Source organism: Camelus ferus, chromosome X (genome assembly GCF_009834535.1).
Source record: "Camelus ferus isolate YT-003-E chromosome X, BCGSAC_Cfer_1.0, whole genome shotgun sequence".
NCBI classification, from domain to species: Eukaryota; Metazoa; Chordata; class Mammalia; order Artiodactyla; family Camelidae; genus Camelus; species Camelus ferus.
The window spans coordinates 68,093,532-68,108,950 of record NC_045732.1 but is presented as its reverse complement, the minus strand read 5'-3'; the positions used below and the strand labels follow the sequence as shown (position 1 = coordinate 68,108,950).

The 15,419-nt window shown below is 40.2% G+C and overlaps 1 protein-coding gene across 2 annotated transcripts in view; it reads right to left on the bottom strand.

The window, feature by feature from the left end:
- Positions 1 to 999: 999 nt before the first annotated feature.
- Positions 1,000 to 15,419, bottom strand: part of PAK3 (p21 (RAC1) activated kinase 3) — a 46,491-nt gene continuing 32,071 nt past the window's right edge. The window contains exons 7-9 of one of the 2 annotated variants that reach the window (XM_032475713.1): positions 11,015 to 11,152; positions 7,575 to 7,710; positions 1,000 to 1,222 (exon numbers count right to left, since the gene is read on the bottom strand). In XM_032475713.1, the coding sequence (XP_032331604.1) occupies positions 7,621 to 7,710; positions 11,015 to 11,152 (228 nt within the window). In that variant the 3' untranslated portion in view covers positions 1,000 to 1,222; positions 7,575 to 7,620. The other variant, XM_032475714.1, reaches the window with a different exon arrangement.

The following is a 15,419-nucleotide window of genomic DNA, read 5'->3' as shown; positions in this document are numbered from 1 at the left end:
CACGTGGGCAGTAGAGAAGTTGGCTGAAAGCTAATTACTTGGGATTCTCATTTAAATGCCCATTCCGATGTACAGACATGTCTCTTTTGCTTTGAACATGGAGAGATTCAATGAGGGGAATAAAGCTTGCATGTAAATCCGGTGAACTAAAAAAAACACCCAATAGCATTTGGTAAGATACATGATCTTTTGAGGGGAATACAGTACCACTGGGTATCCACTTACACAAAGGTATGAAATTATGTACACATGCTCCAGAAGGAAGGCTATGCCCATTGTACAAGCAGTACTAGGGGAACAAACCTCTAGTTTGCTAAATCTCTGGTGTTTTTATCTTAGGTCTTGAGGACTCAAAAGAGTGTCTGACAAACCCGATTCCAGTACATGCATCGAGCAGTTTTTAATGAACTTTTCTGTCATTTAGTCACACTTGAAGGTGGTTTTTAAAAGAAAAGTTATCTTTATCAGAAACGTTCACAGTGCCCGACATATAACATGAGCTCAATAAATCCTTTTGGAATGAAAGAATGAATGAATGAATGAATGAATGAGTGTTCTCAGTAAAGTAGGTTTGGAATCTCTCCTGTGACCTGTGGCCCTTGACACCAGGTATAAGACAAAAGCTAAGCATTACACAGATGGCTTTACTTGTTCAGAATTTTCCAAGCAGAAGGATGAGCAAACACAAATTATTTATCACATATGGTTTCTTTGGGCAGTTTTCCTTCATGACCTCTTGGATCTGCCAGGCTTTTGCCCTGCATCGAGTATACACAATCGTCTCTCTGAGCTATTCCATGTAAAAACCAGATGGTGACTCTGGGTCTGAGTTGTTTAGTGCTGGGGTCTGCAGGACATTGCCTGTATTGCTTACAAGGCCAGACACTTCCCTGCATCGATACTTGGGAGAGAATGCTACTCTCCAACCTGTGAAGCAGGTAAATGGCTGATGCCAAGCGGGTAGCTGGAAAGGTGACAGAAGAGAGAAGCACTAGCTCATTGATGTTTGTCATTTTTATTTGCAATACTTTAGGTCCAAGTTTCAAACTGCAATATTTTTACACTCAAGACACAGTCATGCACAATCCATATTTCAATTTTCTATTGCTTCAACCACAATTTAAAATAACAGTATTGGAAACAAAAGTCCTCAAAAAGATCGAATGCTGAGGTCAGAAGGATGGAATCGTACCATCAGCAGGTCCACAAAAGAAATAACTTACTGAAAAAAATCAAACAAACAAAAAGACCATAAATACCTTTACTCCAAAGTTACAGAAGAATTTCACTACACATGGGTTTACAGATAACACATTTCAACAAAAGTAATGCACAGCCAAATGAGATACAATTCTGATAAACAATGAAATGTAGATCCTCCTCAACTGGTTTTGTCCGGCTATTATGAGTATAATCCCAGTACACATCACTACCCTGTGACTTGTCTCCTCCTTGGTGATGTACTGAGATTTAAAATTCAACCCACTAATGGTTATAGAGTTCCATGAAAGGTGTCATCATCACTAATGACTATAGTATATGCGGGTCCATAAAGCACACCACACACAAGCACACACACTGAACCGGAATTTCACACTCAAGGCTGGTTGGCACTGCTGTAGGCAGGGCATTGGGACTGTCCACTGACTATCGGTTTATCCTCTTCCCAGTAGCATACTCATCCAACTGGCCCATCCCTCGGGGAGTTGTCATCAGAAATGCTATCTTTGGTTCCCAACAAGTAGATATGTCAACACTCCTTAATGCTAATAGCATGTAATCACCTTTCCCTTTTTCTCTCTGCAATCTGCAAGTGCTTAGGCCCACTCAGTAGTCCCAGTCATTAAAATGCATGGGTTCTGCCATCTTGTGCCATTTAAGAAGTAAACTCTAGGAAGCCCAACACCGCTTCAGAGGAACGCAGAGGCCCAAGTACAGTTCTACTCTAGCAAGTGTGACAGTGTATCTCTGTTCTAGTAGCAAATACTGGCCACAGCTTAATGAAACCCAGACTTGACATACAGACTGTATGGAAAATGAAAATGGGAACACTCAACAGAAAAAGGACGTTAAAACAACAACAAAACAACTGTGAAAAAACTAGAAGGCTGCCACAAGTTTTATCAACATTCCCTAGTATTATTAACTTCATTTACTTGAGAGTTTTTTTTTTTTGGCATTATTGTACCTAGTTCTATTGTTTAACTGCAACATAAGAGACCCAGGCTTAAGCAGGTGATATTTGCCATCACGTTAGCAGGTTGAATTTGCAAGGCAACCTATAGTACCACAGAATGTTAGAGCCTTTGGAAAGGCCTTACAGAACCAGTCCAAGAGCCTTATTTTCTAGATGAGGATATGGCCATAAAATGGTTAAGTGACTTGCCCAAGGTCACCCAGTAAGTTACTGATAGATCCTATATTGGAATCCAAGTATCCTTACTTCCGGGCTAGTACTTCTTCCACTGCATCCGACTGATTCTCTCTAATTGCTGTTGGTTTCCTCTTAGGTCCTAAATCAGGTGAACACGGTAACTTGCCTTATTGCTGGTATTATGGGATAGCACTCACCTGATGGCAGCTTCCAAAGGAGACCCTGATGGCACTAACCAGCCTCTCTCAGTTTATCTTGCAAGTGTGACTACAATACGTGGCAGTAAGTGCTACCTGTTGTTATTAGAGTCTACTTGAACACAGAAGTGTGCGCATGGAAGTGATATCTCAGTTCCCGCATTTGCAGATTCAGTTAGACATTGTTTAATATTAAACAGACTCTCCCGATGCATGAGGAGTTAGGTTATATTCATTTGGTCACTAAAGGACTGTGGGATGAGAAAAGGAGTGAAAAAAAACATGAAAGCTAACCAACAGAAAGATTATATCAGAAACAAACTTCTTATGAAAAAATTCTTTCTTAGGAAAAATATTTCCATTATTTCCAAGGTCCCATTTATTTCCTTCCCAATCCACATGCAAATATATGTTCAGAATTGTGTGTTAAGTTCACTCCAAATCCCAGGCCTATTAGACTGTCAGTTTACAAATGCTGAATTTCAGTCTTCTTGCTCAGAGACTGGGAGAAGCTTGCATCACTGGCCATGCCTTTGTTTAACTGAATATTAACTGTGAGTAGCTCAGAAAAGGACCATGAGATTCAAAACTGGGGATGGCAGGGTTAAGACTCTCTGAAGTAGATGTATGTTGAGAATGGCCAAAGAAAAGGCTGTGGGTTCTCTGGGTATTAGGTCTGCTCTCGGTGAGACTGTGGAACATCTGAGGCCACTACCCCATTATAAAAGCCCTCACCTACAATTTCTTTGGTGACTTAGAAGGAAATTCCTCTCTCGGGGTAGCTAGTCTCCCTTTTTTAAAATGATGGTAGTTACTGCGTACAACCTATAATCAGGCAAGACAGAAAGCACATAGAGGCCACCATCTCAGGCCAAAGCTAAAAGGACGGTGCCTGAATGCCAACAGGCCAAGGCAGTTCTAAATATTTGTCTTAATGTTTTCACAGCCAGCTTTTAAGTGTAAGTCGTAACTTCTACTGAAATCAACAGGACTTGCCTACTGGTCATTAAAAGAAAATCCTACCTGAATGATGTTACATCCTGTTGGCCAAGGAAGTGGCTGGGGCTGGGGAATCTTAGCCTTCTATTCTTCTAAAATTCAACCTGAAAATCTACTAAAATGATCCAGAAAGGTGATACTTGAAACAGATGTTATCCAGGGGGCTAATCGAAGGTCAGCCCTCCAATCTAAAGTAACCAAAACAGAAACCTCAATACCATACCAAAGTGGGGGGCAGCCAGTTTTACAGCAGAAGGATGTGTTTGGAGTTCTAATAGCGACATCTCCCTAGCCTTAACTTATAGATACTAGTCCCCTAAGAAAGCACGTGCCATACCCGAGCGTGTGCCAAACTCAGCACCCAGGCAAATATAAAGCCTATGGAATAATTGTAACTAGCAAATATCTGTGCCCTGCATGCTCTGGGCTCTGGCCAGAAGGTGTCTGCTTCCGGCGTCTTTTCTATGTTTCTATAGTCCCCTTTCTGATGTTTATTTATTATAAAGCAATATTATAACAACATCAAAGAAAACTGTGAAAAGAAAAAAAAATTTCACATAATCCCACCACCCTAACACAACTTATTTCAATTATCTGTGTTCCCAGTCTTTGTCCATATGCACGCTTATTTCTACATAGTTGTAATCTCTGCTTATGTTATTTAAAAGTGATTTTATAGATTCTCTCTGAGAACTGGCAGCCCTATTAGAAATAAACAACCCATTGAGCAAAGGAATATAATTATTTACACGATCTTTGAGCTGAGAAATATCCTTTATAGACAAACATCTCAAACTATCAAAACAGTTATACAGACGACAGGAAGCAATTTCGTATTTCTTTTTCTTTTAGCAATGGAATGTGCTTCACAGGGGAGGGAAAGATGGGGGGATCAGGTGGTTAAACTCAAACATTGGGGTGCAATTCACAAGCCTGAAAGAAATCTGAATAACACAATTAAAGAATAAATACTTGAGTTAAATCTTCTTACAGGACTTGGCCATCCAGTAGCCAAAATGGAACATGGACACACAAATATTTACAATGACACAAAGACAAGATCAGCAAGAACGAAGTCATTACCCAACATGGTGACTGATTTGAGGGGATCTAATCATCCAAAAATCCTCACGGGATTATGACAACGTACCGGATCCTTGCTACAACATTAATGTTCTCTTCTTTCTTAAATAAATAATCTCTACTGTGCTTCTCACCCTTCCCTGACTTTCCCACTGCCCTATCCCTATCTCAGGACATTTTGGAATCAACATTCGACGATGCACCCTCATTATCTCAGGGCACGCCAGCGACTTTTAAAGATCTGGATAGACTCACCTGTTTCAAGATGAGCTTTAAAAAAATCCAGGGAAAGGGAATAAACTATTAACCATCTGGAGTCCAACTTGGTCAAGTGTACCAAATGTGAATCCTTCAGCATCATTTTGGCAGGAGAAACAGCTTCTCTCTAATACTCATTAGAAATATACATAACTCTCCAACACGGGGAAGGGTCTTTAGAAGCTGTTCTCATTTTAAAATTTACATAGATATAAGTTTGTAAGAGTAAAGCCTACTGGGGTATATAGTCTCATAAAATCTTGGTACAACAGGATGTGATAAAGACGTACCGGGCCCCTCGTTGTTAGTATGCTGAATTGAAAGCATAGAAGAGCAGCCATTTCTCTACTTACAGTAATCTGAAGGATCACTGCTCCAGGTCTCCCCCTACCAAAAAAAGGGCCTTTATGACATACAAGGGATGCTAACAGACACCTAGGGCTTCCCAACCAGGGTTGGGGCTCTCTCCACTGGCAGGGGTTAGTTACCCATGGACCGAATTCTGTTTGCATCCCAGGTATCATTTCATTGAATTCCCTGGCACTATGAATGAAAAATTTAAAAAATACTTAATTTTAAAAGAAATAAAAATTAAGGCCCCTCTCTCTCTCTCTCTCTCTCTTATGAAAACACTATGGCATTAAAAATTTCAGGCCCAGCCATTTTTGTGGCGTATAACATAGTAAGCTTCAAATTAATATTACCGTTTGATCTTCTTTTTACATTTGTTGTTGTATCTCACTGTGGACATTTTCTGGGGGTGAGGGTTAAGCCCCATCCAAATTTCATAGTCAAAGAAAACAATAGGAAAATAGGAAATCCACCAGTGGTGTCATCTCCTGAACATAAACATGTGCACTATATGGTTAGCAGAAACTCTCTAAAGAAAGTGCTTTCATTTTAAGGAATGGATAGATGATGACATGGATGGATGTGCCTCGGCAGAGAAGGAGAGAGGCCCAGGTCATTGATCTCTTTCCCTCTCTTGCTGAATGTAGATAGGTTCTATTCAGATTCTTGACATACTATAGATCAAGAAGCCTGCTACTGCACGAACTGCTAGCTTTTCAAAGGCTTAGAGAAACAACTCAGCAGAATTTATAAAACTGACAATACACTCGAAAGAGAAGCATATCCTTTTCTATGCAGACACCCTCCAGATGTTTTTCTACTCTCAGAAGATTCAGGAAGTGCCAACTGTTAAATTCCTAATAAACTGATACATGGTGAAATAACAGTCAAATTTTCAGATTTTCCCCAAGTCCCAAAAGGAATTCAGTTGGACTGATGTTTCTTGGGCTATATGACTGCAAACCCAAATTCTGTTCACTGGAGAACCTCAAAATCTTTACACACACGTTTGAAATTCAAAAGCCCAAAGAACTAAGGATGATCACACCGCCTCTGGAGACAGAAATTGGTGATACACAGGTAAAATGGGAACAAATACTTCAAGCCAAATGTTGATCGGGATGTAGTTTTCCTCCCATTTCTTATAGAGTTGAATGCTTACAATATTTCTGTTCTCCAGATCTTTTAAAAATTATTTAAAACGTTATAAATTGTCAAGATTAATCATTCTTATCATCAGCAAATGTCAGTTAATGGGTCTGTTGCCTCCCGATGTGCCAATTTCACAGTGTATATGTTCCACAAGCACAAGAGAGGATTAAATTCGGAATCTTTATCTTCGTTTACTTACTATCCAGCAAGGATTTCAGTATTGCACACTTAGATTGTTTTCCTTTCGGCTCTTAGAGAAAGTCCCAGCTGTGTTTAAGTATGGTTTCTCCTAACAGGATTTCCTAGGTTTAGGACCTGGACTCACCCAATTGGAGTGCCACAGTTTTGATGTGTCTTTTTTCAGGTATCATGAGATGAACGAGCTGGTTTACAAATGATAAATCAACTACCTCTTAAGCAGCATCATGAAAATGTGATAAGATTTCACCATTTGAACTTTATTTAGATATACAGTTTTTAAAAGCCCTTCCTGAACATACATATTCCTCTCTGCTTTTGGAAAATGTCTTAAAAGAAACATTTTCCAATACAAATGCAGAAAAACAGGTACACAAACCAAGCCACCACTATAGAAGAAGAATAAAAAATTTCAACTCTATTAGGGCATGGACTTCCACATGTTCACACAGTACTTGCTCTGGTTTTTTTTGTTTGTTTGTTTTGTTTTTGTTTTTGTTTTTTTGTTATGTTTTTGTTTTTTACTTTCTTTTTTTAAAAAAAACGTTTTGACATCTTTTTTTTTCTGGACAGCTAATGACAATGCAAGTGAAAAACATCACATTGGGTAAGGAGTTTTGAAGGAGGTTCGAATGCAAGAGGGACTACTCTCTAACTTAAAAACGAACACGACACGATGAAGAGGGAGTGTGCATCTTTGAGAAATCTCTTTTTCTTCAAAGTGAATGCACAAAATGAAGGGATTCACTACTGGCTCTTTCGCTTCACGGTGGAAGTGACCACTTTATGGCCACTTCGACATTGCTGCCCTGTTTGGGCTGCGATTCAGGCTTACAAATAAATTACATAATCTGAGGGAGTAGGAAAAAGGCTTATAAGAAGTTTCTATTCATTTGAAAGTTAAAGAAGCCCCACCCCATTTGACTGTCTTTTCTTCCATCTTTCCTGCAGCGGAGTTTTACCTCAGCCTTACTCGGGAGGGAGGTGGTGGGGGTAAGGCTTGCAGTCCTAGCGGCTGCTGTTCTTAATCGCTTCCTTTGCAGCGATAATCAGAGGAGTCAGGCTGGAGAGAGGCTTGGCTAATTTTAAAAATGGATGCTGCAAAAGGAAGAAAGAAAAAGAGGAATTACTGGAATTCTTGCCTCCAACACGTATGTTACTTTCTCCTTTCAAGGAGCCTTTTTTTTTTCATTCAAATATATTTTGTGGATCCAATTAAACATCATTAAAAAAAATAGTGCCAGCTTTTGTCCTTTGGATGTTTCTGTTCTTCAGTGTCATGAAATCCTCTAGAAGCTGACAGGCAGAGTGAGAAATTCAGAGTGGGGGTCTTGTAAAAATCTTACTGTGTTTGCAAGTCTAATGTTCTGCTTTTCTTAAACTGATGAATTTATCTGGAGCAGCTCTCAGGCTTGAAAAACGTGTATTCTGCTGACCACTAATGACCTTAACCCTGAAACCAATGGCTTCCTAACTGTTGAACCTAATAGTGTACCTCTGCCATCTCTTTTTTGGCCTCTCTGCAGTACTCAATACAAGTGAATAGCCCTTCCTTCTTTGACATGTTGTTCTCTCCAGGGCCAGTTCTACTGCCTTGGTTCTCTTCCACATGCATCGTCCCTGACTACTCCCTCTCCATCTTCCTCTCTGGTTTCACGTCCTCCTTCCATCTACCAGAACTTGGCTCTCATCATCTTCTTTTTCAAATTTAATTCCTTGGAGAGCTTATTTCTTTCCATGGTGCCAACCTCTCATCAACTTTATGGGGATGACTCCCAAATATACACCGTGTGATCTGATCGCTTTCCTGAACTCTGGTTCTAATTCTCCAATTACCTGTCGGATATTTCCTTTGGAATGTCCTTATGCCACCTTGAATTCAACATTTAAAAATGTATATTTAAGTCTCCCAGACAGGGTACGCTTGTGTGCTGTAAGCTACAGGGGCTTTGGATTCAGATCACCTAGGTTCAATCCATTCCTTTGCTTATTACAATGGTTAAATGAGGTAAGTGACAGTTCCTTGTACGCTACACAGAGGCCAGTAAATGTTAGCCTTTGTTTTATCCTCTATGACTTCTGCTTCTGCTGAATGCTACCACTGCTGTGATATTCCAGAGTCACTTTTGTATTCTTCTCCCTTCTGTTCTACACGCAGTTACCAAGTGCCTCCTTCTCAACGCCTTTTACAACGATCGCTTGCTTTCCCTGAGCTTAATCAACCTAATCCTGAATTACAACAATAACTCTCCCTTGATCTTCCAGCCTCCAGTTTTTTCTGTTGCTAATTCTTATTGCATACCACCAGATTAACCTTCCTAAACAAAGCTTTCATCATGTGTGTCCTGCAGAGATCTTCAGTGTTTCCCCACTTCCTGCAGCCCCAGCTCCTCAGCCTGGTGTTCAATGTTCTCCACGGTCCTATTTCCTGCAGCTTCCTTACTTGAACTCTTTTACTTCAGCTACCCTTTCTATTTTCTGTTCCCTTAAACCTTGCCTACATGCTTATGGTCACACGATAATCCTTCCATCTGAAATTCCTTCCCTCTTTATCCTCGAACTATCTAAAACTGATATCTTTCAAGGCCCAGCTGAACTCTTCCCTGCTGGCAGGCATTTTCTGAATGCCATAGCCTATAGAAGTATTTCTCTAATCAACCTGTGGCACTTACTGCTTGAACAGCCACTTGGTTTGAATGAGTCTACTAAACAATCTTGCACTTTTTTTCATGTTCCCAAGGAGACTGTGAACTTAAGCCTCGCACATAGAAGTTGCTCAACAAATATCAATTTATTTGTGTCTTTTCTCAAGCCTTTCAGTTCTGTGAATGTCATGTAGCTTTCTCCTTTCCAGCCTCTAAAATGAACAGTGATAGGCTAGAGTCAGAGAATGGAGTTATATGGACTTGAGATGATATGCAGTTTATAGCCTATGTGTACAAAGTGAAGAGATGCAACAAACTTCAGTTTTCTCAAAGTAGTTTTGCATCAGTTATCTGACTGGTTCAGATCAAAGTACTGCTGGGGAAGGAATGAACTAGATAATTGATTCAACTACCTATATGACTACACAGCTACCTTAAGAGAACCTGTACCTGCACTCATCCTTGGAGGAAGGCATGATAGCAATGTGTAGCAGGATGTGTCTGTGGGGTGGCGGGACAGGTGCAAAGATATGGAAGTGAAGCACTCAAAAGTTCAAGTTTCTCATCTATAATTTGAGGCTGGATCAATGAGAAGATTAATAAATGACTATTTCAGATTTGACACTTTAGGGTCCACGACTGCCTGTGAAATGCTCACGGGCAGCAGAAAAGAGAAGGTGTAGCCTCTCTAATTGCTCCCCAATGGTTTATCCCAGGTATGATTTGGGTTAGGATGTTTGCCTAGGTGTGGCTCTCTGTCTCTGGAGGGAGTTCAGAAGCAACAGGAACTTTTGTGTGGTTGGGCCTAGAATAGACTGAATCTATGGTTCACAACATCCTGTATAACCAAGTGTTATGCCTTTGTCTAACTGGATTACGTGTTCAAAGTCAGGGAGAAGAAGCAGTCACTTTGCTTTGCTACTACAAATCCTGATATTGTTCCCCAAGGAACAGGCCCCAGCAGTGAAGGTCTATGTGGAATCCTGGGCATGCATTGCTTTGTCAATATAAATGCATTTTCCCCCTCTAAATTGGTTTGTGTGGTGGAAAGTCAAACAATTCAGGGCTCAAATCCAAGTTCTGCCACTCAATAGCCATGTGAGCCTTAATTTCTACATCTGTAACATGGGATAAGAACATCTACCCTAAAGAGTTGTAAGAATAAAGTGAGAGAACGTGTGTAAAGAATTTGGTGCAAAGTAGGTACTAATTACCATTGTATATACTAATCCCTGAGAGCCATGAAAAGGACAAATGGTTACAGAGGCACTCACCACTGGATGGTACTCACCCAGGCAAGCAGGTGCCTGCCATTTGGCATCACAAGCAAAGGGGCTTTGACCAGTAAAGCATTAGAGTAGCAAATGCCATGGAAATAATTGCATAGTTATGTAGAGAATTACCTCCGGCCAAGAGCACCTGCATACAACATCCAGGGGCACAAGTGAAGTTTAGAACAAAACAGCAACACCAGAGGTTCACATTGTTTTTCTTTTCCTGGCAAAATAAGACTCCAGGAAGAACAAAAGAGATTTACAGATTAAACTGCCAACTTCTCAGAAGAGAGGCAACATGCCAATCTATCATGTAGAAGATGCATGCCTATCCTTATGTGCCTGTGGTCTCTCTCAGATCAAATGGTTAGAGCCTAACTTGAACTAGACATCTCTTGACAGAGCTCTCTGACTGTCACACATTGAGATGGAAAAGCTCAATATAATGACTCTCTCTTTGTCATTGTCCTGTTTCATTTTCACCTGCAAAAGCTCCTTGGCAGATCCTCGCCTATCCACATCCATCTCAAGACAGCGATTTAAAAAGTCACGGAATACAGCAGACAGTCTCTCAGGATTCTGGAGCTCTGGGGTTCCGTTAGTGGCTATCAGATATAATGCCTATAGAAAAAACATTAGAAAAAATCTATTCAGCACATACACGTTAGGATCGTGAGTGAGCACAGAAGACAAATCCAGTTTCTTCTTTTTAAAAAAATTTTTTTTGGTGGGGGAGGTAATTAGGTTGATTTATTTATTTATATTTTAATGGAAGTACTGGGGCTGAAACCCAGGACCTTGTGCATGCTAGGCATGCCCTCTACCACTGAGCTACACCCTCCCCCCTAAATCCAGTTTCTTCTGGTTTATACCCTGGGTCTTCAAAATTCTATTTTAGAGAATGGCACTGACATAAATTTCAAAGTTTCTGTAACATTTAGAAATTACTACTCTTGGTAGTAACTGAGGTGACAGTGGGGCTTCCCACCCCCAAAAGCTTGGCAATAAGGTTATAAGGTCCTCTGAGAGTTAAGCCAGTACAAATCCATGTAGAATGAACGTGTGTTAGCCACCTAGGAACTTAAATCAAGGACTTGCCTGTGAATCTGTCACTAAAGGATTGGGGAACACACATACATCTAATCATGGTGATATACATATAACCCCTGGAAGGCACAGTTGCAGAGATGATTGTAATTTACTACATGTTTATCTTGATCAAAGAATATTTGTGAGCAGACCAGGGACTACCTTGTAGAATTAGAGAAGTACAAAGAATCAGAAAATGGCAGTGCCTGGATGAGAAGTAACCTGGGGGACCCAGGGACTCAGGTACTTCTGTCCTGTGGCAGGTGTATCCCTACAGATTTTAATTAGGCTTCCCACAAAAATCTACCTATAATAAGAGAAAATATGAGGAAAGTTGACTTTGGTAATCTTGTGTCCTACTGTAAAATAGTATGCTGCTGATATATTTCTGAGACTTTTGTTGTGTAAGGAGGCCACCACTGAGAGATGTCAACTCACAGTGTGCTGACAGAATCAAGGACCCTAGCCTTCAAGGCACAGAGTTGGACTCAGGACCATGGTCAATTCACAAAAGTAAACCCATCTTTCAAAGGTTCTTGACAGCCATAAAAGCTGGCCATTCTTCATGCCTCCTCTAAGGAAACAATTCCAGAGCATTAACTATGTATGAGGTATCAAATTAGACACTGGAGACTCAAAGATGAATAACAGAATGTCCTACTTTCGAAGGTGACATAATTTAGTGAAGGAGAGAGACTTACAGGTAGCTACAATACAGTGAGACAAGAGCTAATAGGGGAACATAGCAAGTGCTAAGTAAATAGGAGGATAAAGCAATTCACACCAGAGCCCAGAGAAAGCTTCATGGAGGAGGTTGGCATTTGAACAGGGTCCTGAAGGATAAGTAGGAATTTTCTTGAAGGTACTGTCACGAGGGTTATGTTTGCCTATATGACCAGACCCCTAACTATTATGAAGACATGCTCCCTCTTGAACTTGCTTGGACTTTGCAGCTAATTACCATCCCTCTTTTCCACCATGACTCCTAATATTATTATTAAAAATATTTCTATCAAAGTCTTTTCCCAGGCCAGTTTTCATTCGCTGGTGAGGTATCTTTCCTCCTTCCCAGACACCTCCACAAATGTACTTTAGAAAGGGTTAAGAAGGTTTAATTTAGTGACTGTCAACCTACAGCATGCACCAGAAACACCTAGAGGGCTTGTTAAAACACAGAGTCCTGGGGCACGCCCAGAGTTTCTTCTGATCAGTAAATCTGCAGAGGGGCCTGGAAATTTGTATTCTAACAAGTTCCCCGTTGATGCTGAAGCTGCTGGTTTCAGGACACTTTGAGAACTGGTTTCATTCACCCAAGTAATGAAGCAATGGGCTTAGTGATTAATGCTTGAAGCCCCTGTCCGCACAAACCATCTCTGTTCTCTTCTTAAAAGAAAATTGATTACTGCAAATTACATTTGCTGCCTCCTCCTAAAACTCTCTTATTTCAGCTGGCCGCAAATCTGCCAAACTCTCCATCCGGTTTTTGCTTTTTTCTGCTCTGTAGCCAAGCCCAGTCCTCAACAAACACATCTCTTTTCTCCTTTTGCACTCTCCCTAAGTCTGTCTGCATGTGATACTGTCTCACTGTTTCACCTTTCTTTGACCATTCTTAGCCCAATACATTCTACCCCATATAATCTTGCTTCTCACAAGTCTGTATACATCTCTACCCAAGTCCTTCTCACCTCTCTTCCATCCATGTACTGAGAAACAGGTTGAAAGGAAAGACTCCACCAAGTTAACAGTGGTTCTCTCTGGGTGGTAGGATTATTAGTGACTTAATTTTTCAAGTGTATTTTTCAATTTTCCACAATTTTGACAATGAACATGACTGCTTTTATTATTTTTTAAAAACCCTCCAAAACATTATTTAAAAAATAAATCTAAAAAGCTGTGCCATCCAATTTACACAAAACCTCTCATCTAGTTCTCTTTGTTTTCCTAGGATTAAACATGCTTTTCATCAAGTACTACCCCTTGAGGGAAACAAAAACCCAGACGATTTCTTTTTCAACTATTGTTTTCATTATAATTGCAACAGTATTATTTCCAACTAATTTCCATTGCACAAATCCACACTTTCAGTTATATTATGGCTAAACTGGCCTTTGTGGACTGGCCTGGGAACCTACTCACTATGCATGATGCCGCTTCTATGGGAAAATGCACTCTGAGTTCTAAATAATTAACTTAAAAATAAACTTGTATGTAAGCTGGGTACTTCCTTTGTAAAAAAAAGAAAATTGCTACATACTGCCCTCCTAATGAGAGACAAATACAGTTGTAGGCAATACAATAATCACAGCAAAAAGGGTTTTCCTAGCAAAGTCAAGTCTTAGCTCTATGTAAAGAAAGACTGAGGGAAATCGATCTACGCGTAAGTGATCACATTCTGGTTTTATCTGTGTTAGTGAAAACTCAAAGAAAATGAGCTGGCTGAGAAATTAGATTAGACTTAGTTCACTTAGCATAATACCCACCAACTCAGAAAAAGACAAATACTGCACGATATCACTTATATGTGGAATCTAAAAAGTAAAACAAACTAATGAATATAACAAAACAGAAACAGAATCACGGATATAGAGAACCAACTAGAGGTTTATCAGTGGGGAGAGGGAAGGGAAGAGGGACAATATAGGGGTAGGGAATTAAGAGGTACAAACTACTATGTATAAAATAAACAAGCTACAAGGATATATTGCACAGCACAGGGAAGGTACCCAGTCTTTTACAAGAACTATAAATGGAGTATAAACTGTGACTCACTATGTTGTACACCTGAAACTTAGATATTGTATATCAACTATACCTCAATTAAAAAAAAAGAAATTAGACTAGACATTTCCTTTATAGTTGGTTGCTCCTTGAGGAAGAAACCACAGAATCATACTTGACTTTTCCTCCTTATCCAGTACCCTTCCCCTCCCCCAACCCTTATTATAATCAGTCTAGTAGCTTCTGTTCCTGCAACCTTTAGAAATGTCTTTCAGATCTATCCACTTTCCTCTATCCCTGAAGTCCTTGCTTAAGGCCAAACTTCTCTCAGTTACGATAGCCTCCCTATAGATTTTCCTTACTCAAGCCTTTTTATTCTTCAGTCCATCCTCTTTAACAATCTATCTCATCCTAAATCTCATCATGGCATCCATTTTTCTGCTGTAAAAAAATCTGGTGGCTCCCTATGGTCCACAGATGTGGTTTTCAGGCTATACTCCCCAAATTCCCCTCGATAATAGCTAAGTGGAAAAAGAGATGGGAGAAGGAGGTAGATATAGAGATTCTGGGACACTGCCTTCACACACGTGTTTCAATCAGAGAAATATTTTTTTTCTCTATTTACTTATGCTTCCAAGCAAGGTTTAATTTGAATCAAGGGATCACTACAGTTGTTTGAAAACACAGGACATAGTAAAGATGCCTTAGCATGGCATATAAGGTCCTCCATGATTCGGCTCCTGCCTCCCTTTCCAGTCCTCATCTGTTCTCTTCTCACCCTAGAGCCCTGCTTCGCCCACCCCCACATTCATACACATATTGGCCAAAGCTCACCTATTATTCATTGCCAATTAGTCATACTCCCATAATAAGAAATGCTCTTTCATATCTGCCTAAAGTGCTATTCCCTTAAGTGCCTGGTAAATTTCTATTTGCCTCTTCATTCCTATTTCAAATGGCATCTTCTTTTTAAAGCCTTCCCCAACTCTCCCAGATAGATATGGTGAACAACCACCTCGGTCTTCTGGGGACTGTCCTGGGTTTTACCACTGGAGGTCTTATGTCCCTCAATGCCAAGCAA